This window comes from Syngnathus typhle, linkage group LG11 (genome assembly GCF_033458585.1).
Source record: "Syngnathus typhle isolate RoL2023-S1 ecotype Sweden linkage group LG11, RoL_Styp_1.0, whole genome shotgun sequence".
In the NCBI taxonomy this organism is placed as follows: domain Eukaryota; kingdom Metazoa; phylum Chordata; class Actinopteri; order Syngnathiformes; family Syngnathidae; genus Syngnathus; species Syngnathus typhle.
In genome coordinates, this window is record NC_083748.1 from 7,287,397 (window position 1) to 7,312,285 (window position 24,889).

At 41.7% G+C, this 24,889-nt stretch overlaps 1 protein-coding gene and 1 long non-coding RNA gene across 2 annotated transcripts; one reads left to right on the plus strand and one right to left on the minus strand.

The window, feature by feature from the left end:
• The first annotated feature begins 1,260 nt into the window (after positions 1 to 1,260).
• LOC133161893 (RNA-binding motif, single-stranded-interacting protein 2-like) lies at positions 1,261 to 24,701 on the plus strand. Its single transcript, XM_061290610.1, has 14 exons — positions 1,261 to 1,450; positions 11,667 to 11,824; positions 15,159 to 15,217; positions 15,353 to 15,444; positions 17,812 to 17,969; positions 18,054 to 18,133; positions 18,223 to 18,332; positions 18,444 to 18,487; positions 18,753 to 18,849; positions 18,938 to 18,988; positions 19,074 to 19,184; positions 19,582 to 19,662; positions 20,155 to 20,242; positions 20,487 to 24,701. The coding sequence occupies exons 1-13, from the start codon at positions 1,379 to 1,381 to the stop codon at positions 20,233 to 20,235; spliced, it is 1,194 nt and encodes a 397-aa protein (XP_061146594.1). The 5' UTR covers positions 1,261 to 1,378; the 3' UTR covers positions 20,236 to 20,242; positions 20,487 to 24,701.
• On the minus strand, positions 4,318 to 8,373 carry LOC133161895 (uncharacterized). The gene is made up of 2 exons (XR_009716143.1): positions 8,195 to 8,373; positions 4,318 to 8,076 (listed from the first exon to the last, which is right to left on the minus strand). It is a non-coding gene; the product is annotated as an uncharacterized LOC133161895 (long non-coding RNA).
• Positions 24,702 to 24,889: the final 188 nt, after the last annotated feature.

Sequence of the window (24,889 nt, forward strand, 5' to 3'; positions counted from 1 at the left end):
ACAGGAGAAAGTGAAAAGACGTTTAAATATAGAAGTAAAAGTATATTCCAGAGTCTCTGACAAAAGCATCTTGAATACGGTGGGAAAGGTGACTTGAGGACATTCACGAGCCAACGCTAAGTCTTTTAGGTTTAGTACCCTGTACGTGTGTGTGCGTGCGCATGTGTGTGTGTGTCTGATGTTTAACGACCTTTCTCTGTGACCTTCACAGGGAACTACAGGGCATCATTAGAGTTGGCACCAGATGCACTCAACCACATTCTTCCTCTCAAAAAAAAACGTTCTTCACTGATTCTTCTCATGATAAATGTGTAATGAGAGTGGAAAAATACAACAAAATGTTGCTCAGATAAACAAGGAAAACCTCCACATAGCTTTAGCCTCCCAGTCTGCTAGGCATTGCTAACATTAACCGTACACAAATGGTACAGTAGCACATGTAGGCAGACAATTTAAATGCACTCTTGTCTTTATCTTTGGCAAAAAAATAAACTAATATTGGAGTTGACATGTCTCGATGTTTTACACTGCCCTCGGGTGGCATAGGTGGGCACACCATAAAAATCAGTACAATGGCGATTCAATTGATGCAATAAGACATAATCTATTATTTGGGAAAAAATGTTATACCTCTAGTAATGAATTTCAAGCGCCCATGAGCTGTTTCACTGTGAAAATGCTTTGTATCCAATTTGTGCTGTATAACCAATTGCTAAAAAAAAGTCAGAATGGCAGCTGGTTCATTTAAGCCTTAAATTTTAAGGTGACAGGAGATGGAAGCATATGAGTGACCTTTGGCTATCAATTGCTCGCATTCATTGCACAAGAGCTTGAACGTCAAGTTACATCATTGTCCTACTTCGCTGACACACAAACATGCATATTTCAGTTGAAGTGAAGTGCAGCAATGTACTCGGAGCGTATTTCTAGGGTGACAATCTCGAATGTTGATGATCTTAGTGTTTGTGACACCTAGAATTATTTTTTTTTTACTGGTCCAACGTAAAGGGAAGAAAAACAGCAAGTCAGCCTGCAAAATAGTGCTTTAAACTCACAATAAAAGAAATTATAGTGACAAACAATAGCCCCGTGAGTAACACTGTAATAACCGAACCACAATGGAGCGAGGGAACACTGTAATCCCACCTTGTGCTGCAAGGGAACCCACCTGGGAGCAGCACTGCCCACCCCTTCCCGATCTCGGCCCTCCCCTGTCCCCTGCTCTCGTCTCCCCTTCTCTCCCTCCTCCGGCCGCGTCCCGTAGCAGCAGCACCACTCGCAGTCAAGCAGCGGGACTCCAGGCACTACTTCCCCAGCTGCTGACGTCAGCTGGCAGCCTGGGCAGTGCTCGCCGCTCCGGACATAGCGCCGAGAAAAAATGCTGCTCTCCGTACCGCCAAGGGCAGGAATCAACCCGTACAGCGGCTTTAACAGCAGAAACAGCAAAAAGGTAAAATCTCTCTCGCTTTTCTACCATTTTGACTCGACTTCAGCTTGCGGGGCAACACGCCCGCCCGCTCGCGCGCGTCGCCACGGAGAGGCTGGTTGGTGACAGTGAGTTGGCTGCAGTGTCCTTGAGAGGCCACTTGAATTTAACTTTTGCACTTTAGCGGACCGCCGACATTATTCACAGCCGTCTGGGTCCGAATCGGTCGATCGCGGGATGGCGTTCAGTGGCGGCCGTCTCGAGCCTTGTGTGTATATTATGCGTGCGGTTGCTACACGGGCGCGCTGTGGACGAGGATTTGACGCTCTTGGGGGAAAAAGTCCCCGGCGCAGAGCAACTTGTGTGCGGACGCCGTGCGTGAAAGTGGGAGTTGATGCGCGAGTTTAACATGATCGCAAATAAATACTTCTCTTTTCACCTTCTTTCCATCGAATGTTACAACCTGGCTAAGTTGGCAAACTTTGTTTTCCGTGCGTTTCCCTTGTGGAAATGGAATATGCCCCACCCCTTTGGAAAGAAAAAAGCCCACGGTGACTGCTTTATTCCCAGAATTGAGAAACCCGTGGATACTGTTTACATTGTCACATTTTGAAACCAGTTTGAAGACGCCCACTCCTTAACAAAAAAAAAACAAAAACAGCAGTCACCGACGTTCGTGTGAAAACGTTATTGAAAGCCGAGCTGTTTCTGTTTGATAGATTCTTGTGGAGTCTTTGAATCATTTCCCCTTGAGCCAGAGGCTGCTTACATCCTGTCTCCATCGACCATATTTATGGGAAAAAATATTTCCCCTCATAATGCATGCATCCTATCATGTACTATGTACAGTGACATTTTGTCTTCCTGCGATAGAGGCCAACGCCTGGCTACTCATATCAACATTTGCGTCTGCATGAGCATTAGGTTTCAATTGTCTTCTTCTTCCCCTCCACACACACTCGCAACATATTGTACTGAATATTCGTCACTGTGAGACTTGTTAACTCATAAATCTTCTTTCCCTAAATGATTAAAGTGAATTATTTTCAGATTTTCATTGTCACGTCTTGTTTAAAAATAGCTGCTTTGTAGTAGAACACATTGAAAAACGGGGTCATTTACTTGCCAGATTAACTTCTTCCACAGTTTCCTGCTTGCAATATTGCATATTCGTGTTGTAACTGAATTAAAAGGGTAATGTACACAGAAAATCTGCACTAGTTTGAAGCAATGTTAAATGCATTTGTTGAAGAGAGATGCTCGAACGTCACCAGATCAGAGGACAGTGAGATGGAAACAATTGATCTGCTGTCGCGACCCCTAAATGGAAGCAGCCAAAAAAAGACAGTATATCTTTTTTATCCTTTGCAAAAAATGAGTATTAACTAATTGCTGCAGCTAACTGAGCAGTTGTGACCTTCTTATTTGTGCATACACCTGTGGGTGCACTATACTGCCCCCTGGTGTCCAAGGTGCACATACCAGAAGGTGTGCCATAATGAAATCGTAACACAAATTGTTCAATTTTATTTACTCTGTTTCTATAAAGCACTATACTGTGGAGTGGTATTCTTATAAAGAAAAAAACCTGCTGGAGTTTTATGGGCACACGGAATTGATTATTGTCATTTCAATTTATTTTAGTGGGGGAAGAAGATTTGATATGGTCTTGAGTTACAAGCACAGTATTGAAACAATTTAATCTTATTCTTGACTTTTGATTACATCTGTCAGCGCCTTTCCTCAAGAGTTGTTTGACAACACAGTGCCCCGCATATGGCTAAGCTTTTGCGTCGGAGTCGGGCTGTGCTGACTGGAGAAAATCCTTCTTGATGTGGAGGTCTGATGAATGCGACATGGTCAATCAGACTGCGGTCACATTTCAAAACATCCCGTCGACAATGTACTGTAAGAAAATGGACTGGGCCCAAATGAATAACAATCAGATGTATTGTTCAGTCTGCCATGATAAAATCTGTGCGCAAAAAAAAAAGCTCATTTGGGATAATGCCCACTTTATAACAGTATCAATGTTAACAAGTAATTTCTTTGGTTTTGAACTAACATTGGCGCAGTCAACAGAAAGCGAAGCTGCTTTTTGAGTGATGACGAGTTACTTAAGGTTCATTCAAATCTGAATCGGGACAATTAAAACAGCAGAACAGATTGTTGTTCAAAACACAGATGCTCTTGACGCACGTGCTTTCATGGAAAATACTAAGGATGGCGCCGCAATTCGTCAGCACAGATAAGAGTCCGTGTCAACAATCCGAGTGCTGTTATTGCCGACTTACTTTGAAAATAGTATTGCGTCATAATCTCTGTAACAGAGTCTGAAAGCCACTTGGGCCATGTTCAATATATGTACAGTCGACAGAAGTACAGTTTTTCAAGTCATAATCTGGATGTTTATGTTGATGGCCCATGTGATTCATGTTTCAAATTGATGGAGCTAATGATCTTACGGCGTGGCCGCTATTGAGACGCAAACACACAAGAGTGGGCGGCGTTTAAGTACCCCAGGCACGTATGTAGCGTGACATATAAAATAGAGAAGGTTATATGAATATTTTGTTTCTTCTACGCATTACGTGACCCCCGTGGGCATAGAAAATGGCAGAGATGATATACCGCAGTATGATGCAGCAGGATGCTAACGCTAATGTGTAGGATCCAGCACATAAAACAGTGATGCATTACGACAACTGTTATCGCGCCAAGGCACCCATTTTACACGAGATAAATCTCCAGGAATATCACCATGCAATAATTAAGAATGATGTCATCTTAATTTACTTACAAATGGAAAAATCACTATACGGGTCGAACTTGTATCGGAATACCGCCAAGATAGGTTTGGAACTGATGTGGTATATCAAATGCAGACACAATTGAAAGAATATTTGGGAGACCCCTTTGGTCTTTATAAACCTCCTCGCAGTCGAACAAATCTCAAGGATTCGGAATAGGCCAAACATTGAAAATAGAAGCATTTGTTAGAATCTCCAAACCTCCTTTGGCCTACTTAGTGAAGAAAAGGTTCATCAAAAGGTCAGGCGACTGTGTAAATGTTCCCCCCCTCCCATCGCCTTCGTAGAGTTTCCCTCCGCTGCTCACATTCTGCCATATCTGAGTCGCACGATTACACAAAAATAATGTCTGAACACAAAATAAACACAAAGAGGGGTGAGAAAAGCTCTTTGTGTGTGTCTGTGGGGGGCGGCGATTAGAGAGCCAGGCAGCTCCAAGGTGTTTGGTTTCTGTTGCGCGCAAAGCCGCCGGCTCCTCCCCTGACTCAGCACCTCATTTCCTCCTTCGAATAAATAGAATTAATGTTCTCAAATTAAATTTGGTCATTTTCCACGTAAGGCTTCCTGAGAGGAAAAATAACAGGAGACGGGCTGTCGCCTCTCAAGGTACCACAGGTCTCGTTCGCTCAGGGCCTCGTCCAATGGCTTGTTTGTGTTCTTTTCAGTCAGACGTTAATTCTCATCTCGCGATGAGCTCATCGGAAAAAAATGTCAATGTCTATTACGCCGACTTAATTGTCCAGATGAGCCAACAGACATTCAACAGCATCACAACACAACTAAATTCCGTCGTCAAACTGAATATGATAGACTAAGGAAAAAAAAAAAAAAATCAGCTCACACAGCAGAGCCTTTTAAGTTGAAACTTTTAAAGGCTCATTGAGTCATTTTACTCGAGCCGGTTCCTTCTGCCTTGCACTCCACCCTGTAATGAGCAAAGTCCTTTTCATCTATGCACCTCTCTTTTTTTTGCATCGGTGCCATTTGAATTTAATGATGACGTTTAACATGTAAAATACCTTGTAATTTTATGGCACTACTCTGTGAAGATCTAAGCCGTGTTTTTCTTCTATCAAGATGCTCCACAATTATTTACAAGCGCTTATTTATTTGTTTAAATCTTTTGAATGTCTCTTCTGGTAATCAAAAGGCTTATTATTATCTTAAACGTTTGCAAAAAGTTTATGGTGGAGATTTTTCAAAAAATAATAGCCTTATCATTTCCATCCAAGACTAAAAATAGTAGAAAAGACATGCGCTTGCATGTTTGGGTATGCACTACTTTGGTGGAACACTTATTTAGCAAAGTGAGTCTAGTCGTCACAATATTAATTCAAGTCTTAATATTGTATTAAGTACATGTATGTACTTGTATTATATACAAGCGAGTTTTGTCAGGCCCACATGGATAATAAGAACGGGAATGAACGGCTAGATGTTTATACGGGAAGAGGATAGCGTAGGATGAAAGGGGTCATCTGAATGACCCCCCTCCCCCAATATCTAATTACCACAGAGTGTGCTATATTGTATCATCTTATCATATTGTTAGTCTACAGACCATAGTCCCTGTGCCGCTGATCTTGGTTTAATACTGGAGGGATGAAATCAAGGCAAAGTGAACTTCAGAGGTAGTTTCCCCCATTTTTGCTCTACAGCCAACACTGTCAAAACAATCTCTGTGCACACGGTGCTTGCAAAACAAAAAAAAAAACAGGTCCAGTCACACATGGCTTGTTGTGGCGGTTTTAAACATTTGTAACAATGTACATTTGCATATTTTAAGGTTGAGAATTGGAGTTAGGGGTTTGATGGTTCTCTTGGTCACAGTAAATATCGACTTAAGTGCTTATTAAGCTAATTTGCACGCCACAAAAGAGCAGCTCTGTCTTCTCGATTGTTATTCGGGCTGTGAGTTACAGTACTGCCATGTGTAAGTCCTCGAAGATTTCTGACATAAAAAATGTTTTGGGGAGTGGAACATTTAGTAGTTCTACAACAAAGTAGCCAAAGATATTTGATCTCATTTAAACTGCCTGTGGATTTAATTGTAGAACGCTATATGGGAGTCTGTTATAAATACTGAGCATTTGACGCTAACCTATTTTTTCCCACCTCAAACATCAATCAACCCCAAAATAAAATCCTCCAGTTTGTATTGTATTTGCGTCAAGGGACTTCAAGGCCCTCATTGATCAACGTTGTCAGCTCTCATCCAACAGCCTAATTTTAAGCGGCAGGTTTGGACAGAATTTGTGACGTTACAAACATTTGCAAGTTAGTTCTGCTCCGATATTCAAGATCGCGCAATGGAATGTCGAAGCTTGGCGCTTTTAGCGACTAAATACTTGATGTTAGATTCATATGAATGCAGGATACAGCATGTCTCAAATCCATGTGTAGCTTTTGAAGTTGTTGCTCTGTGCTCAAAATGATGGCATCTATGACTGTACTATATATATATGCATATACATACAGAATATATGCATCGGTATAGATCTTGTTAGATGCTCCAAATGTACCCAATGACGTGTTGGTGAGAGCATATTGAAGTAGAAGGGGGTAGCAAACAGCTATCTGCTCCATCCTGGATCAAATTTCAGAAGGGCACACAGGGGCTGTTTGTGCACTTAGAGCAGAAATGCTTCCTCTCTTTGTCTGCGAGACATTTAGCCAGAGTCAAAAAGGCAGACCGGACAGCTGTTCTCAAGCATTCTCAGCGCCAGTCCATCAGATAGCACCCACCCAAAACACGGCCTTTTGAGTGCACAAATCTGTGCCACAAGAATGTTTACAATCTGTAACTTGTGCACGCCTTTAATTTAATTGGAATTGTTCTAGCAAATACGCAATATGTTTATTGTAGGAAAACAATTGTAAAAATTGACATGACTTCTGAAATGGAATATTATTTGTTATCATAAGCCATTTTTCAACAGGACTTAAAGGTAGAGTCTTACACAAAGGCAGATTGTTGAAATATGGTTTTAACTAACCAAAAAATACAATTAAAATCATTTAAATGATTTATTTTCAATTAAGCTAAATCCTAGTTACTCTTGAGGCCGGTCACATTTAAAAGTCAAATAAATTAAAATGCAACCCATACCGCCTTTTATTTAGCGCACGCAACATGACGTTGGGTCACGAAATATCTTTGACACTTTCCGATTGCTTCCCTTAAAGTGTGCCCTCCTGCAATGGCGGTCATGCGCCACATCATAACTTGGTTCTTTTTTAGTCCAAGCAAGCCTTTTAAGCTCGGAGCACGGCACACTGACAGACTGCCAACAGCCCTTCATGTCCTGAAACGGCTGGGTGGGGATTAAGCATAGCTCACCTCACCTGTCTGGTCGACACATTGAAAAGAACTCAGCTTAAATATCCGTGTCCTCACTTGTGCGCCTGCACCAGAAAAAACACCAAGCATATTAAGTATTAACAATGGGAAATATCTGACATCAAATTTTGATGTCTGCTGGGCTACTTTGAATTTTCGCCGTGACTCGAGTTTCACCTTCCGGCCCAAGTATGTGTATCTATTTCTCGGTCTAACGTGTCAGATGTTTTGGGGCGGTCCCAAAAGCGTCTGCCCGCCGAGCCATCCGGTCAAGGTGAGCAGGCAGCGGCGGGGGCCAGACGGAGAGTTGTCTAAAGTAGCGCGACGGCGATGATGCCAGACGCTCGCTGTGCCTCTCATTCTCGTTAGATCTCCAGCTGGGCCGTGGGCCAGCGTCTCTGTGGGTGTATACGTTTCAAAGCTCCCTCGCCTCGCGCCATCCGAAACTGCTTGAAAGCAAACACGTGCCTGTGCATCTGCTCATCAAGGTGCCATCGTACCTTAAGAGACAGACAGATTGAAGAGTGATATGCGCGCCGCATCGCCTATAAAAGCAGAAAGAGGGCGAGGAGGACGATTTAGAAACCGGTCTTGATGCGTGTTCTGCGTCCCTCTCACCTGGTTGGAATGCGGAGTGCTTCGTAAAAATTGCCGCGTGATAAGATCAAGAGCGGGCACACAGGATTTCCTGTCCTCGTCTTTACTTTATAGCTTCATCCGAGATACATTCCTCGCACAACGCTCAGCTAATTTGAAAGCTTTTTTTCATATTGCCACTTTTTTTTTCTCTCTGTACAGGAAACGTGACTAGTAATTAAGAGAGGTGTGTGATAATAATAGGCTATAAAACCTCTTTCACCAACAGAAACTTGTTTGTCTGATCTTTTGCAAGAGTGGGAAATACAAACAAACGTGTCCTTGTAGATGTTTGGGTCATTCGGGCCCAAATAAAATGTGATAAAATGAGTATATCCCGTGCAAAGTAGAATTTGTAGAATTAAAAAAATATTCAATGCTAAAATTGATTTTCCCTGGAATCTGAAGATCAAAATATCACGCACACCGAGCGACACGACCGTATTTTGTCACGTAGTGTTCCTGTAGCTTTACTCCAAGGTCCTGTTTGAGACAGCCCATCCATGAATCAGCATGTACGTCACTCAGTTGGTCGGTCGCTTTCCTTCCTGACGAGAAGACAAGCAGTCCCGTCAGGATAAAGAAGCCATGACACAGAAAAGCGGGAAAACTCCCCAACAGCCAGGAATCCAGGAAATTCTCAGGGTCGAGCCAGGGTCAACTAGAGAACCCCCACAGGGGAGTTGAAGTGAAACTAATAAAATGTTTGGACATAGGAACAAGCTGGGAAGTGGTGCAGTAAAAAGCTTGATCACCGGACACTTCATTAGGGACACTAATGAGATCTCTAATCTGTCCAGTGCATTGAAAATTCTGCCTTTACAAAAAATATTTTTTTTAAAACACCCCCACTATGAGGTTTTCCACCAACATGCTGCAAATTAAATTAGAAATTATTTTTTTTATTTTGAGCTGGATCCTAAAAATATGCACCAGATAGGTCAGACGTTTTAGTTTTGAATCTCGACATCAAGAGATATCATTCATTGTTGTCGCAGCTGGTTAAGAGAATGCTGCCAGGGTCGGGCGTCATCAAGGGGCGCCGTGCCTTTCCGAAGACTCTGATTAGCATGATTGGTTGATGTGGCGGGTGCATCTGTCGGCCTGCTGGGCTTTCCCCAAACAACGTCAATTTAATCAGTGACCCATTCACGTCTCTAAAAAGAAGCCATTGTTGCCGCGTCGTCGCCATCCAATTGATCTCGCAAATGAGACAGGAGTCTCACTTCACCCAACTGCGAGACCAGTAGGAAGCCACATCTATTCCTATTCCTCACATGTCGAAAACTATTTGGCTAAATAAACTTAATACAAGTCGTTTGCGGTGAATCCTTGTGTTGCTATTTATCGCCTGACTCATAAAAGCACCAACTGATCTATTCTTGGAAAGACATTTTTTTTTTTCACAGCATCTTGACAAGATTATGAAACCTTGTTCACCTCAAGATGGTTTTGGATGAATGGTTGCGCAATCTCCGCGGAGAGCCACAATCCATGATTCACTGGTTGTTGCGCAATATCCTGTTAGAATGGTGAGTCATGACGAGTCGGCCGCCGTAGTTCGTAAAGTCACTTGCGGTGGCAATTGTTGTTGGAAACAACAAGAGGGATTGATCAGCGAGTATTACCGCAAGAAATCCCTGGTGTGCACTCGAACCTCTGCAAACCAGAGACTACTTGAAGCGCTTTATTCTTTATGATGATTTGATCCGAAAAGAACAAAAGCAAGTATCACAAAACACGAATCGCACTCGACCCAAATGTTGGTCTTTAGTCTTCCAGTTTCTGGTTGTGCTCTGCACCGCAAGATACTTGTCGTGGTTTCCAAAGTAAAGTCGGAGTTATCCAACATGGAGTGAAGCTCAGAGGCCCCTTTTCCCCCATATATGGCGCAAGCGGCCAAGAGGCCCAACATTCCCCTCAGAAGGCATTATTGGTGAGTGTTGACACGGGCGCTGTGTGATATCATTTTTCACTGAAGAGAGTGCACATCTGTCTCCTGCAGATTTACTTTTTATCTCCTCATAAAAGCACATTCCCTTGTACTCGGTTAGAACAGCACCGCAGCTGCCCAAATAAGTAGCTGAGGTGTTTGAAAGAAAGGGGGAAAAAAATTACGACAGTACTTTTCATTTTTAAGATTCTGTTGAAATCAAGCGGTTGGGTTCAGTTTGGTACAGTTGTAGGCATTTTTTTGTCTGTGTACGGTTTAGAAAAGAAGAGTTAGGCAAGAGGGGTGTCAAACTTATTTTTGTTGCGGGCCACGCCGTAGTTATGGTTTCCCTCGTGGGGCCATTAATGACGTAACCTCCTGAGACCCAGCAAATCATTTTTGTCCTCTGTAGAGGACTTAGTTTTTTGGCCTGTATCTCTGAAGTCATACATGCCACTGAGTTAGTTCCTGTTGGTCCTTACAGAGGGCATCCTAGGCTTTTCACATTTGTCCCAATGTTCTCGCCAAAGGACATAGAGTAGGGAAAAAAAAGGGGGTTTTTTTCGGGGGTTTTTTTTGCTATAGTAATGTTTTTTTCACTCAAAGATTTATGTGGTGTAAAAAAATAAAAATTCAGAAAGTTCTTTCTCAGGGTCTCAGGGGGTTATTATATTTACTATAACATATCGCATACACAACAGAATCCAATTAAGGGTTAGTTCAACAATTTCAAATTTATTTTGAAAGTGAGGTCGTATTAACTAATTAGTAATAATTACTAATTAATTATTAGAAATCATTGGAATATCTCACTGTTATTAAAAAGGAAGATAATTTACAGTTCTGGTTTCTTAACAAGAAACATTGAGTTGACACACACGAGTTGCCTTTGCGGGCCACATCAAATGATGTGGAGGGCCGGATCTGGCCCCCGGGCCTTAAGTTTGACACGTGTGGTGGAGGTACTGACTGGTTTATTATAAATATTAGGCTTAATAATGCTTAAAGGCTTATTAATATCTACTGCAGTGTATGCATACAAATACAGTTGGAGAAACGTTCGGGTTAAATAGGGTTGCTTTGACTCAGCTAATCCCCTTGTCCCATCAAGGCCGAAATAATGGTGCAGAGACTCTGCAGTGGTTTCCTCGGGGTAATTGGCTTTATTTTCACGGTGCACAGACCTACACAACAACAACAACAACAAGCAAAATGATTCGCCCATTCTTGCTCACCCCTTTGCTGTCTGCCATGTTGGCTCCGATTTTGCCTTCTTAATAAACACACTTGAAACAGGAACCTCATGTAATTTTCTTTTCTTTACGCTTAGATTCAAAGCGATACCCTCTGGCCAATTAATATCTGCTCAAATGAACTATTTTCATGCATACATAGAGCGGAACCAAGGCACAAATCTAAAAACAGTTTTCTGAAATTAGCACTGTTCAAGGAAGAACCCATGATCTGTTTGTCAAGCCGAAAAAAAACCTGTTCAATTCTGACATTCTGATTTTCCCACAGCAGACCTATGCGTCTTTCGGCCACCAGATGGCTCCCCCTAGTCCCAACAACAACAACAGCAGCAACAGCGGTGGCGAACAGCTAAGTAAAACCAACCTGTATATCCGCGGCCTTCATCCGGGTACTACGGACCAAGACCTGGTCAAGCTCTGCCAGCCGTAAGTTTCAATATTTGACCATCTGTCTTCAATGTTACAAGCACGCACAAGACATAAATGGCAGCCATTGGTCTTTGTGAAATGCAGAATATTTTCACCACTGGAATTACTATTGCAGTTTGGTTATTATAAATGGAATAAATCTACCGCCAGCTGGGTGACATTACTCCAAATCCGAGTTTTTTATTGTCTGCAAATGTATTGGTGGATTCCACTCTTAGAACTTTATGGTAACAGTTCTCGCAGGAACACTGGGATACTTTTACCCCCTTGGTTAATATAAAAGGGAAATATTCAATGAGCTGAATCACCCAGCATGACAAAGTGTGTTTGTGTACGTGTTGTACATCCCACTCTAGATGCATTAGTGTTGCGGTTGCTTACCGCTGAGCCATTTCCAGTCTTACAGAATTGGAAGGTTAGATGAGGACAAACAGCAACTGGCTGTACCCATCTTTCTCTGGCTCACTGCTGTGTCTCTATTTTTTTTTTCTTTCTGAATTAATAAACCTTAAATGTACACCTTCCTAACACAAATTCTACTTACGAATAAATTTGGCTGTTGATTGAATCAAAGCAATCCTGTATTGCATTTCATTTGATGATTCATTTGGCCAGCGACAGCCTTTTTCTGATCATCAAAGTGTAGCCTGAACAATTTTATTTCATGTTTTCAACAGACGAAAAGCAGAGCTCAACACAGAGCAGATGTTATCAACTCTCTTGAACATCCTTTGCATGACTCTTAGTCCGGATTTTGCCTTCTGTCTACACAAAACCGGATCCAGTTTTGAGGAGCTGGCATGTGAATTGTGACATCCAAACGTACAGTGACGAATGAAGCAATGATGAAACTCACTGATTGGATCCAATCAACTCTGACAAACTGATTATAATTATGACACACGCCTGTCACACGCTCGAAGACATTTGACCACACCTTGCCCAAACAACATCGGACAGATTCTTCCCGTGCTGGTTTCCTTCCAGATTCATTAAGCATGCATGTTGGGTTACTAATTAACAACGCTGAATTGCCCATTGTTGTGTGTGTTTGAACGGCTGTTTGTCCACTTTGTTGAGCAACCAGAACTGGTGTCACCCAAAGACTGCGTCTCAAACCTTAACCCAAGTAAGACAAGCAATCGTAAGAATACTGAGTAGATTTGATGATTCGCCACTAGAATATTCAACAAATAACACTTTTCTGTTTGAGTGCGTCATGTAGACAGCCGAGGTAAAATACCCGTTCCTAACCATCGTTTCAAAACACACGTTCCTCTCAGAAGTGACGTGAAAGCTTGACAAACACCCAGCGATCAATAAGCATCATGAGTGAAGCTAAACTTCAAGGCTATGCTTTTATGTCACAGGACTTGTTTGCCAACTTTAAGCCTGAAAAAATGTTAGCGTCAACATATATGGGCCTCAGGAGGTCCACCCCCTTACCTGACCTGATTTTGAGCCTTCACCATCAGAGTCATCTTAACACAGCATGTCAAAGACGCGGCAATCAAAGCCAAGCAGAAATCGGCGGTAGGTATGTGAAACACCGGAACTTTGATTGTAAAAGAAAACGGCCGACAGAGAAGGCACTGTGTGGCGTCAGAAATGTGGAGAGGGGGCCTGACGTGATGGGACGGTTCCCCCTGAGTTAGGAGGGGGAAACATGAATGAGTGGGAAAAGAGTAGTGGCCGCCCGCCTGCTGGGAAAGAATGTGAATGTCAAGCAGCCCGTGACTGTCTTTTAAGTGTGCGTGTGGCCTCGACAGTGTTGTCAGCCTTCCGAGGGGGTCTCGGGTTAAGTGGGAGGTCACAAAAGCACTGCCTTCGGACTTTTGAACTGCTCCGGTGTTCGTGACACGGCAAACATGAACACGTGATACGTTGCTTTTGTTTTTCTTGTCATTCCTCAAACTGAGACTTATCAGGGGTTGTTTTTTGTTCTTGCTCATTCATAATAATTCTGAAATATTTTAATGTTTCGAACTGAGATCTGTTTAATATTTTGCTTGTGTCAAAAAAGGCATGTAGCATTTGGGGGAATCAAGTTGGTCACATTTTTTTCAGTATTGCGCTATACATGCAACATAAAATATCTAATAGATGCAAGTATGACAGCCCCCCTCCACTTCATTATAAAGTATTACGGTGCACGTATTTTACCTAAAAATATTCCCACAGCACACCACCAAACAGAAATACTGAAATATTAAAATATAATGAAATAATCTCATCTCAATTTGGGAGTCATTGGGAGCCCCCGTTGTAATATAAGTGATAATGTATTATTCATTTGTGGAAAAAAATAAGAATTCACTTTCTTACACGCACACACAAAACCAACTAAACCTAGGTGTAGGGAAAAATGCAAAACTGGCAGAGACAATGCTCAGATGTAGCTAATGATGAGGTCAGTGAGCTCTTAGTCACGCACTACTTACTGATGACAGTGGAGAAGTCATAAACAAACATGATGATGAAATATGATTGGAGGCACTAAAAGAATTTTATAGCGTAGCTATAATTCTTTCTACGACGTGTGTAATCATACACTGCTCGAACGTAGTCGGACGCCATTGAGCCATGACCCAGTAGTACAAGAAGAACATGCCTCGCTGAGGTGTTACCAGACACGTCATGGAACACATCCAAATCATCTGGCCACCAAGAGAAGGCAGGCGTGTAAGACCCAGCTGTGTGCTGTGCTCTGATGTGAGGATGGAAAAAAAAAAAAGAAAGGGAGGAGGAGGGACATGGAGGGAAGGAAGGCCAAGTGGAGGGGCCAAGCATCAGGTTACAATCCGCCCAGACACCATGTCGCCCAAACAGAGGAAGACCGCCCTCCTGCTTTGGATAAATAACCTAGGCAGGGACAATCCATTATGCTGTAAAGTAGATACGCTACTCATTACCCTCCACAATATTAAAATATGAATCAAGCTGGAAATGATTCTGCTTAGACCGTTTTATTGGTCACACATCTTTCTAGTTTCTGTGCTTACTTGAAAGCCCAGTTCTGGTAGTGACAACACCCAAGAGGGTACTTGTCTCCAGGGGAAGTGTGTGCGTGGATATTAAAGACACAAATAGTCTTTTGGTCTAGAGAGGCCAACATACACCTGTCAAAAACAAAGCCAGAAATCCTCCCTCGGCAGGAAGGGTGGATGTGGACATAGTTGGCTTTGACGTAAAAGCGATACATGTGTTTATGTTGGTACGCGGTCTGAAGAAATGCGTGAGAATCGTTGTGCATGTGGAAGGAGCGGATTCCTTCTCATCACTCACTGACAGGATGTTTGTTTGTTTTTGTTGTTTTCTGTATCTGCTAAAGGTATGGCAAGATTGTGTCGACCAAAGCCATTTTGGATAAAACTACCAATAAATGTAAAGGTAAGTTGTCACAGTCCCTGGCCAGCACATTTTACACATAATTATTTACCAATATTCCAAACAATTTGGATGCTACCATTACTTGTAACCTTAATTATGAAACAAGGTCATGAACACGCATTTTGTATTTGACAGGCTATGGCTTTGTGGACTTTGACAGTCCGGCAGCAGCTCAGAAAGCTGTTACGGCTCTGAAATCAAGTGGCGTCCAGGCGCAGATGGCCAAAGTAAGATTCCATCAACTTTCTTCCAAATTCCACCTCAGTGCAAACCGCTCTAGCTTCCCAAATCTACCTGACAACACCCGTGTACAGTCACGTGTTGTATTGTCTTCACTGCCTCCTCACGACTGCCGCTCTTGTTTCTCCGCACTTGCTCTTTTGCTCCGAGCTCTTTGTACGGGTGTCCGCCGCAGTCAAAGCAGCTCTTGTCGGCCTATTAAGCTGATCCCCTGGCTCTCCGGCCCCCCATTGATGGAACACAGGGGGAGGGTGCCACTACAGCCACTGTCAATGGGTCAGTTACAATGGCTTGGCATTGTCCGGCGTCTGGGCTCAAGCCCTGAGGCTGACACCCGCACTTAATTGGCTCCGCCCCCTCCCAGAATCCGCTGTAATGCAACACCAGGGTATCCCTCTGCACTGTAAAGGATCTGCACCCTAACTTCACGCAATATCATACATCCATCTCCATACCAGACCAAGTGCAACTGGACACCTCGCCGTGACTCACCCAGACAGCTTGTGCTCCGGCAGACGTGATGACAACCACAATAAAAACCTAAATATACGCAACTGGTTCAGAGCGGACCGGGTTACTTCAGGTTGTCAGAAGAAGCTAATATGAATATTTCGCCTTCACCGTGGCAGGTTTTGTGGTGTTTTTCCAGAGGTAAACCTTTCCCTAAATGTCCCCAGAGTGCTCATCCAAGTAGGTCTCCGGGGTGCAGACCCAGCACAAACAATTTTGAAGGATCTGGGGAACAATGAGACAATTAAAGCCAGAAGCCTTAGTGTGCTGCCCCTCCCTGCGCAAATGGGCTCAACATAGAGCGACACTCCTCAGCTGACGCTCGACAGAGGATGGACCGGCGCCAACTGTATTGTCCCTCACAGGTCCGGTATTTCAGCAAATGAAATTAGCAGAGGCGATGGGTAAATAAAATATGAAAAGGGAGGTGGGGCTTTTGTTTGTTCAGCTTGCCTTTGACTAAATGGCAGTTTGTCAATGACCTCCAACATTCTGCCGCCGGGTTACACAATCAGCTTATTGCTGAATTGCCGTAGCCAGAACGATGAGAATCACTGAGAAAAGATGGCAGACAATAGGAGCAAGCTTTATCAGCAATGGAGTTTGAGATAAATGATAAACGAATCCAACAAATATGAAGATTTTTTTTTTCATGGAATTTGTTTTGATGTGACAGCATCCGATTAGAAACGTTATTTGCTTTTCGACACTCGTAATCAATTAGGCTGAGACAAATAGATAAAAGAGCCATCTATCGTCTTTTCAGCCATGCTGCTTTAATATTAGTCCAACCTCCCACTGCTTCTTATCCTGTCATTTCCTCCTCCAATACCAAATCCTGCTGGAAGACACTCATTCACCCCACCCTCCCCCTTCCTCCTTTTTCGCCCAGCCTCTTTTTGCTCCCAGTTGCCAGGCTTCGCTTGCTCTGTGAACTCTTAAACTTCATGCCTGACTTCCTGTCTTCCTCTGCAGTCTCACAAGGTTTCACTTTCCGGCGAGCGCCACGAAAATTAAGTCTCAGAACTGTGTGTTTATGTATAATCTCTCTGCTTTAATGCACTCGCAGCTGTCAATATTTGCTAATTAGACGTTTTGTGAGTTGACAAATTCTTATTTGCATGTGTGAGTATTTAAAAGTGACAGGATGCTCAGTCAAGTCAGTGATGCACCACTAGCGTAAGTGACAAATTAGTCAGGGTTACACTTTTTTTTTTTTTTTTTTTACATCTGGCAGATTTTTGAAAAAAGTGTCATATTGGGCATTATCACTGAATATCCTTTGCAAAGGATTAATACGTCAAGACGGTTGCCACAATCATCCAAACTAGGTCACATCACATTGGTATTTATGCATTAAAAAGTTCACAGATGCAAATATTGAAATCCATAAAAGGAGAACTGGCCAGAGTTTTTCATTGGAAATGTGGACGGTAAGCCAAGCCAAACTTCCATGTTGCAATGTTAGCAAAATCACCACCAATTCTCACAAAACTTGATGGCGAGATGGCACATTACATTAAAGAGATCAAGTTGTGGATACAAGCCATTGATTCATTTTTCCCTCTGGTGGAATTCCCCCCCTTTTTTTTTTTTTACTTATGTTTGAGGATATTGTTTTCATCTGCAATTGGACTCCTCCCGTCCAGCACTGTCATTTTTTCACGTCATTATTTTCTGACATTTCTACTTTTTTTCTGCAATGTTTTTGTTTGTGGTTTAAACTTGGAATAAGTTTGCCATTCTAGTTTGGAGCTCAGACTTTAATGGGGATTTTCCCCTATGAATATTTAAAGAAATAGGTCAACTAAAAGCGTTTTTTGGCACCCGTACTTTCCAACTAGCAACAAGAGCAGGACCCCACCAACCTGTACATCTCCAACCTGCCGGTGTCCATGGACGAGCAGGAGCTGGAGAGCATGCTCAAGTCCTTTGGCCAGGTCATTTCCACGCGCATTCTGCGAGACGCCAACGGGACCAGCCGCGGTGTGGGATTCGCCAGGTCAGATGTCAACTAACCAAAAAACACAAAGCGAAAATGCATATGAGTATATATTTTTAAAATATTTGTTTATTCTAATTCCAGAATGGAGTCCACAGAGAAGTGTGAGGCCATAATTCAACATTTCAATGGCAAATTCATCAAGACTCCACCGGGACTTCCAGGTATGTGGAATTTGATTTTCATACAACACGCTCTTAATACTTTTGGTGTCTGTTTCAGTGTTCATCTGTTTAATCTTTTGCTTTCCCAGTGCCCACAGAGCCCTTATTATGTAAGTTTGCAGACGGAGGTCAGAAAAAAAGACAGAACCAGGGGAAGTACCTCCCCAACGGAAGGCCCTGGGCCAGAGACGGAGAAACCGTAAGTAGCGCTGGCATTGGCGCTTTTTATCCAAACTAGTAAAAGTTTTGAGGTGAATGCAGTGCTGTTTGCATGACCTCACTGGTTCTGAATCCCACATTGTTTTCCCAGGGAGGAATGACGCTTGCGTATGACCCCACAGCATTACAAAATGGGTGAGTGGTATGCAGGCCCTGAGTAAAAACAGTCCCAACCCACACGCAAATAAAAGCAGCGCCTCAACTTTGCTGCAATACTGCCCCCTGCTGGGATGTTGATGTTATGTTGAGTTTTTTTACGTTGCGGCTTCAAGGTGATGTATTTTCGATGAGCTCAAATCAAACTGAACTTTACAACCTCTGTGGAAATTTCTATTCGTCCTGTGTGGAAGTACGAACACTGCGGATACGCTTGATGTTTTCGTCTCATTCCATTCGGCAGCTTCTACTCGTCGTCGCCATACAGTCTGACTCCCAACCGGATGATCGCCCAGACGTCGCTCTCACCTTACATGCATTCTCCTGTCTCATCCTACCAGGTGGTGTGTTTTATTCAAATGTCAACTTTTGGATTCACAAATATCAAATACACAAACTCAATTGCTATCTTTCTTCCATCACGTGAAGGTGCACAGCCCGTCCTGGATGCACCATCAGTCATACCTCATGCAGCCAGCTGTGAGTAGCCATTTTGAACATATCCATCCTTTTGAGCCTTACAGCATGGATCGTGTTTGCAACTAGAGTCTGATCGCATCCGCAGGGTACAGTTCTTACCCCAGCAATGGATCACGCTATGTCCATCCAGCCCACGTCTATGATGGGACCTCTCGCCCAGCAGCTAAGCCACCTGTCCCTGGGCAGCACGGGCACAGTAAGTACACACACTCTTTTCTTCTACTCAGTGATAGCAATAAGGGATTATCAAATTTCTCAATTCCAGGAACCCCTTCCAAGGGAGAGTTTTTTTCAAAAGTCCTATCATATTCTGAACACAAGTACCATATTTATGTACTCCTCGATGCCATAGGAACCAAAACGTTGCCCATTTTGATCAAACAAAGTGTAATGTTACTTGAACAAACACTTTTTAGAGGGACGAAAGTACAAGAATCAAGTCAAGGAAATAAAACTTAGTTACAATTCCAAAATTATGCTGTAATACTTTACGATAATATATGGTCGTGGTCAGTTTGAGATTTTGTAAAAATGCTCAATTACAATAATTCCGTTTGGGTACTAACATCATTTTTTTATCCTCTTCCGTACAGTATATTCCGGCCAACACGACTATGCAAGGGACATACATCCCTCAGTACACCCCAGTGCCTCCCTCCAATGTCCCAGTAGAGGTATTTACGGAAACACTCTCCATACTGGTTAATGGATTTACACGCACTGTATACATTTCAAATGGCTTAAAATGGTACAAAATGAAGAAAATGTGAATTGAATTATCGGTTTAATTTATGTTCTGTATATTGTCCCACGCAAGGTCTCCGTACTTCTTACTTAGTCCATTTTCAACACATTTCTCAAATGTATGAAAAGAAAACAAGACATGAACTGCTGAATGAAAGGCATCTTGGCAAAAGTTCTCTGCATGAGGCCGTCTGTGCCCGCGGGGAGTCGTCACTGATCTAATTCAGTGTAAATGCTGGTGGGAACCTGGAGAATGAGCGACGTTGTCAACAGTGGAGGGGGAAAAAAGGGGGGGCCGTGTTTATTAATGGGGCGCAGCACGATGGTAGCACGGTGGGAGGGTGTGAATTGTAAACATCAGTAATCAACAAGCTCTGCTTTTGAGCATTTGCACATTAAATCATTAGTCATTTGTTTTTCAGGAGAATGGTGGCCAACAGCAACAGGTTGCCATGGAAACCCCCGCAGAACACACAAACTACTCATACCAACACACCAAGTGAAGCTAAGGTACGGATTTTGACACATGGGAGATTGCAATCTAATGGAAGATATCCGAACGAATTAATTTGCTGCTGCCAAGTGGTCAACAGAGATGTGGCAAAAATTTGTTAATTCAATAACGATTAAAGGGCTCCAATAAATGTTAACCTAAGACTCGTGATAGCTTGAATGCACAATATCATAAAGACAATAGAATAGTCAACCCTTTTTTTTTTTAAATCACATCACTTTTCTGCATGGTTTCTTCCAGCTCCATGGGGTGGGGCCTAGGTCATGTGATGAATCCAACCAATCAGGGTTCTACTGAACGAGAACTGCGTACCGTCGCTAAGCATCCGAACTTGAACATGGATGACAAAAGGAACGTGTACATGTGTGCGAGAATGTGTGTGTGTGTGGGTGTGGGTGTGGCTGTGGGTGTGTGTTTGTGTGTCTTTCTTTGTCTGTTTGTTTGTTTTTTCTTCCATTTTAAAGAAACAATACAACACGTCCGTCATTGAAAGTTTCTGCTCACAAATTGAACTACCAAAGGAGGTAATCTTCTCCAGAGAAGATCTGATCTATTTTGATAACTGAAACGAGGAACACGACAAAATGTTGGAGAGGGGGGGGAAAAAAATCGTGAGGATGGAAAAAAAACTTAGAGCGTTATTTTTATGCACGTAATATAACAAATTCTTATTTTTAAAATGTGCATTCTGGATGTTTCAGAGTGATTCAAGGAAAAAGAGTTAAAACACAATGTGTCTTTTATTTTTTTGTAAAATATGCAAACTTTTTATTTCCCGATGTCTGTTGTTTGACATTCTATTTGCAGCAGTGGGACAACAGTTTGTACAGGATAAAAAAAACAAAAACACTTTTGCTGGATATCAAGTCATTGCAACCGCGAGAGGCAAACCATTTAAAGCTAACTTCTTCATCTAACTGCTGCAGAGATTTCTATTCATGCACAGATGGTAGAAACCCATTTTATTTATACTTTTTAATCCTTAGTTTTTTTAAAGCATGAATGAACAAAAGACAATCAATTATTTCTATTTATATTTGACTTTTTTTTTCTCTCCAGAATTTTTAGACCATTTAAACCTTTATACAAAAGACGTTATTTAATAGTGGGGCGTCTCTAAAGACTATAAAGAAGCCACAGAGTGATAAACTGACATTTTGGGATCTGTACTTTTGACCCGTTTCAGTCAGACCACTTCCGTCTCCACATTTCTGCTACTAATGGAATAAGATGTAAACAAAAGAATATTAAGTGAGATGTGGAATGCTTCATTGTTCATGATTGTAGTAAAATTCCCCAAGCATTAAGAATTCTTGATGCATTGTAGCGCATTAATCAGCCTCCAGCTCGTCTTGGGGGTTGGAGAGCTGTCTTGTGTTCACCTCGCTTTTCCTCAAACTACGAGGTGTTTGTATTCATGAAAACTGCTGAGCATGTAATCTATAATTTAGTAGCAAATTGTGTGAAAAAAAAACAAGCGTTGACTTCAGCAATAATTTTAATTAATTCGACGAAGATTGAGGATTTGCTCGCATACTTGCTTGCTAAACGAGCTAACGGTTACAAAGCAGCTTTTCCGTCTCACCGGCTGACACATCTATCATTATATGTCATAGATCTGCAAAAATATAGATATAAAAATAATAAATTACGTGAAATTGCCTAATTTCCTATGGCCACAATATTTTCTTTGTAGTTGCAGGATATTTAAAAAAAAAAAACATTTATCTTTTTATTCATTTATTTATATCATATTCCATTCTAACTTGTGGAGCTGAGGCTAACACCGAGAAGATACGGTTCTGACATTACGGTCAAAAGGGATTGGACACTGTTTTTGGTGGTTTGTTAGGTTTGAATGTGATCCGTGTACTGTGTATGTGGTGCGCACAGGCTGTAGATCAGCATGACACCTGTTCACACTCCTCACGGCCATATTGAGAAGTGCTTTTAAGCGGTTTTGCTGAAGCAACTCTTCGAGCATCATTCGATTGGTTCTCTTGCCGCAAAGAGGACGTGCATCAGTGAAATGACCGCAGTTGTTAAATTGAGGGAACTCGAAGATTTCCGAGTGAGTGCTTGCAAAGGGAGCTGTAGGTCTTTTCTTAATGCTGCTGTTGTCACCTGATTTTAAGTCATTGATTGGTTTGTTGTAGAAAGTTTTTTTCCTTTTGACTGTCATTTGAAAACCTTTTAAGCTAACTTGCCTTATTTTTGATTATCTTAGAAGTAGTTGACATTTTAGCTGTCGCGATAGCGTTAGATGTTAGTTTGTAGGTGTTAGATTTGCCGTTTTCTTGCTCAACATTTGATTCACGAGAATCTCTGTTCCTTTTGTACCCGTGTTTGTGCCGTTGAGCCTTTTTGTAAAAAAAAAATTTAAAAAAAAAGGAAAAAACGAAAAATAGAAACCTTTGCAAGTGGACAGCTGAACCAAACTCTTGACTTTGTTTGCTGACTCGAAACATTCATACTGACGCTGCATCAGTGTCGTAGCTCTAAATGAGGCTACTGCAAGCCATTGTATCCAAACAAGTTTTCATTTATGCACACATTACAAACTGTAAACATCTTTACAAGATTGATCACTAGACCGTGAGTGCCATTCGAGAGGGTATTCATGCCCCTTTTCCACTGCACTGTATCAGAAAGAAAAAAAAAGATTTAAAAAAACAACAACATGGCAACATCAGTTGAAGCAACACATGCTAATTGCTGACAAAGAAGCACAAGGCTTTCTTTTTACATCACAGCGTTTGGCTGTTTTTATTCAAAGATGGGACGGGACGCAATCGCTTCATCAAAGTGCGTAATATATCTGCAGCACCAAAGACTGTTAATGTTAACATGTTGAAAAGGGGCATTAGTACCTTCAATTAGTGATACAAAGTAATCTGGAAATCTTAATATTCTTTCTTTGTGTGAACTGCCTCAAAATTCCATGGGATTGTCACTACATATGACAGCAACCAACTTGTTGGGAAGCCATTGAGTCAACAATTATTTTGGTTGGCCGGAGCAAAGCCGTTCGTCAGGTTTGGCTCCAGCAAAAAAAAAAAACACACAAAAAAAACCCCGCTGACTTTATTTTTTGTTTATTTGTTCCCTGTCTGTTTGCTATATTGTTCATTTGTGCTACCAAAGATGTTGTCGTCACCCACACATTCACGCTCATATGTTGCTCTCAACAAGACGTGCGATGCGAGTCGGACAAACTGCTTTTGTCGATAGTGAATGACTCAGAAGGACGATGGCGTTTTCATGCACTCTGAATCCAAAGTGCGGCTATTTTTCTCATTTGGAAAGTAAATGGAAAGTACCATACTTCTGTAAAGCATTTGCTCTGACTCTAAAGTAGGGTTATTTTTCTCATTTAGAAAGTAAATGGAAAGTACCATACTTTGTATAAAGCATATGCGAGAAGGCTGCAGTGCGTGTCAACACGCTCCAAATGAAAGTGGGCTTAGCATGCTTCCAGGAGGAGCACATTGTGCAGCTTGAGAGCACATTTTGTACATAGTACCACACCTTTTCTTGACATTGTTTTTTTTTCTCGTGTGAATTTGTTTTCATGACTTTTGTTGTTGTTGTTGTTGGATAAACTGTCCAGATCACACAGGGGGCTAGCAATTGGTCCGAATCAATCGCACCATGAAGGACTATGTCATGGCAAACGTTCGTATGAGAGACAAGGTATACTGTATTCGATGTGTTAGCCACCACTTTGAACACACACACATACACTCAAAAGGATTTTGGAACTATGAAATGACGACTTTGTTACAATGCAGTGTTTATTTATTTGATCGTTTTTCTACCAAATTATAAGCAAACCTAACGTTAAGTTTATTTTGATGCTGGAAAATGAATTTGCATCATGAAAAGTTACTGGTAGTATGTCAAACTCTATTCTGATGGATGGTCCACAGTTTCTCTCCATGCACTTAAAAGTCCTTCCACCAATTTGATAAATGGTCATCTGAAAAGAGATTGATGGCTTATTTCATAGCTTCAAAATGTTTTGCTGCTAAAACAGGACGTCTCAACAGGTTGTAGGTTGCTGCCCTGTCTGCATTTTCTGAATCTTTAGTTTTGGTATTACATCGACAAAGCTATCATTTGCATATTCACTGGTAAAAGTGTAATCTTTTAAAAAAAAAAAACATGAATCAGATTTTGAAAATGCACTGGTTGCCTCCCGCTTCCTGCTTGTGAACAGTTTTCTTATTTATACAAGAACTCATTTTGTACAGTTTTGTTAGAGGAAAGAGCTTTTGATATGTGGTTATTTTGCTAGCCACTTGGCTACTGTTGTCTTCCTGTGCCAGAGTTTTTAAAATTGTCTGTAACTTGCCTTTTTTTTTTTTTTTTAATATTTTCCTTCTGTCTTGGATTTGTCTTTGATTTGAAAATGTCCATTGTACTTTTTTTTAATAAAAAGCTTTGTTCCAACTATTTTCCATTTTATTATTGTTAGCAGTCCAACACCCCATACAACGAGATCATGAACTGAGGCTAGCAAATTCAGATTTTAAGTCTTTTAATCCCGACATCAGTTTTTTTTTTTTTAAATAGAAAAATATTACATTCTACTAATTTATATGGTTTATATTATATACTAATTATTAATACACATCACATCA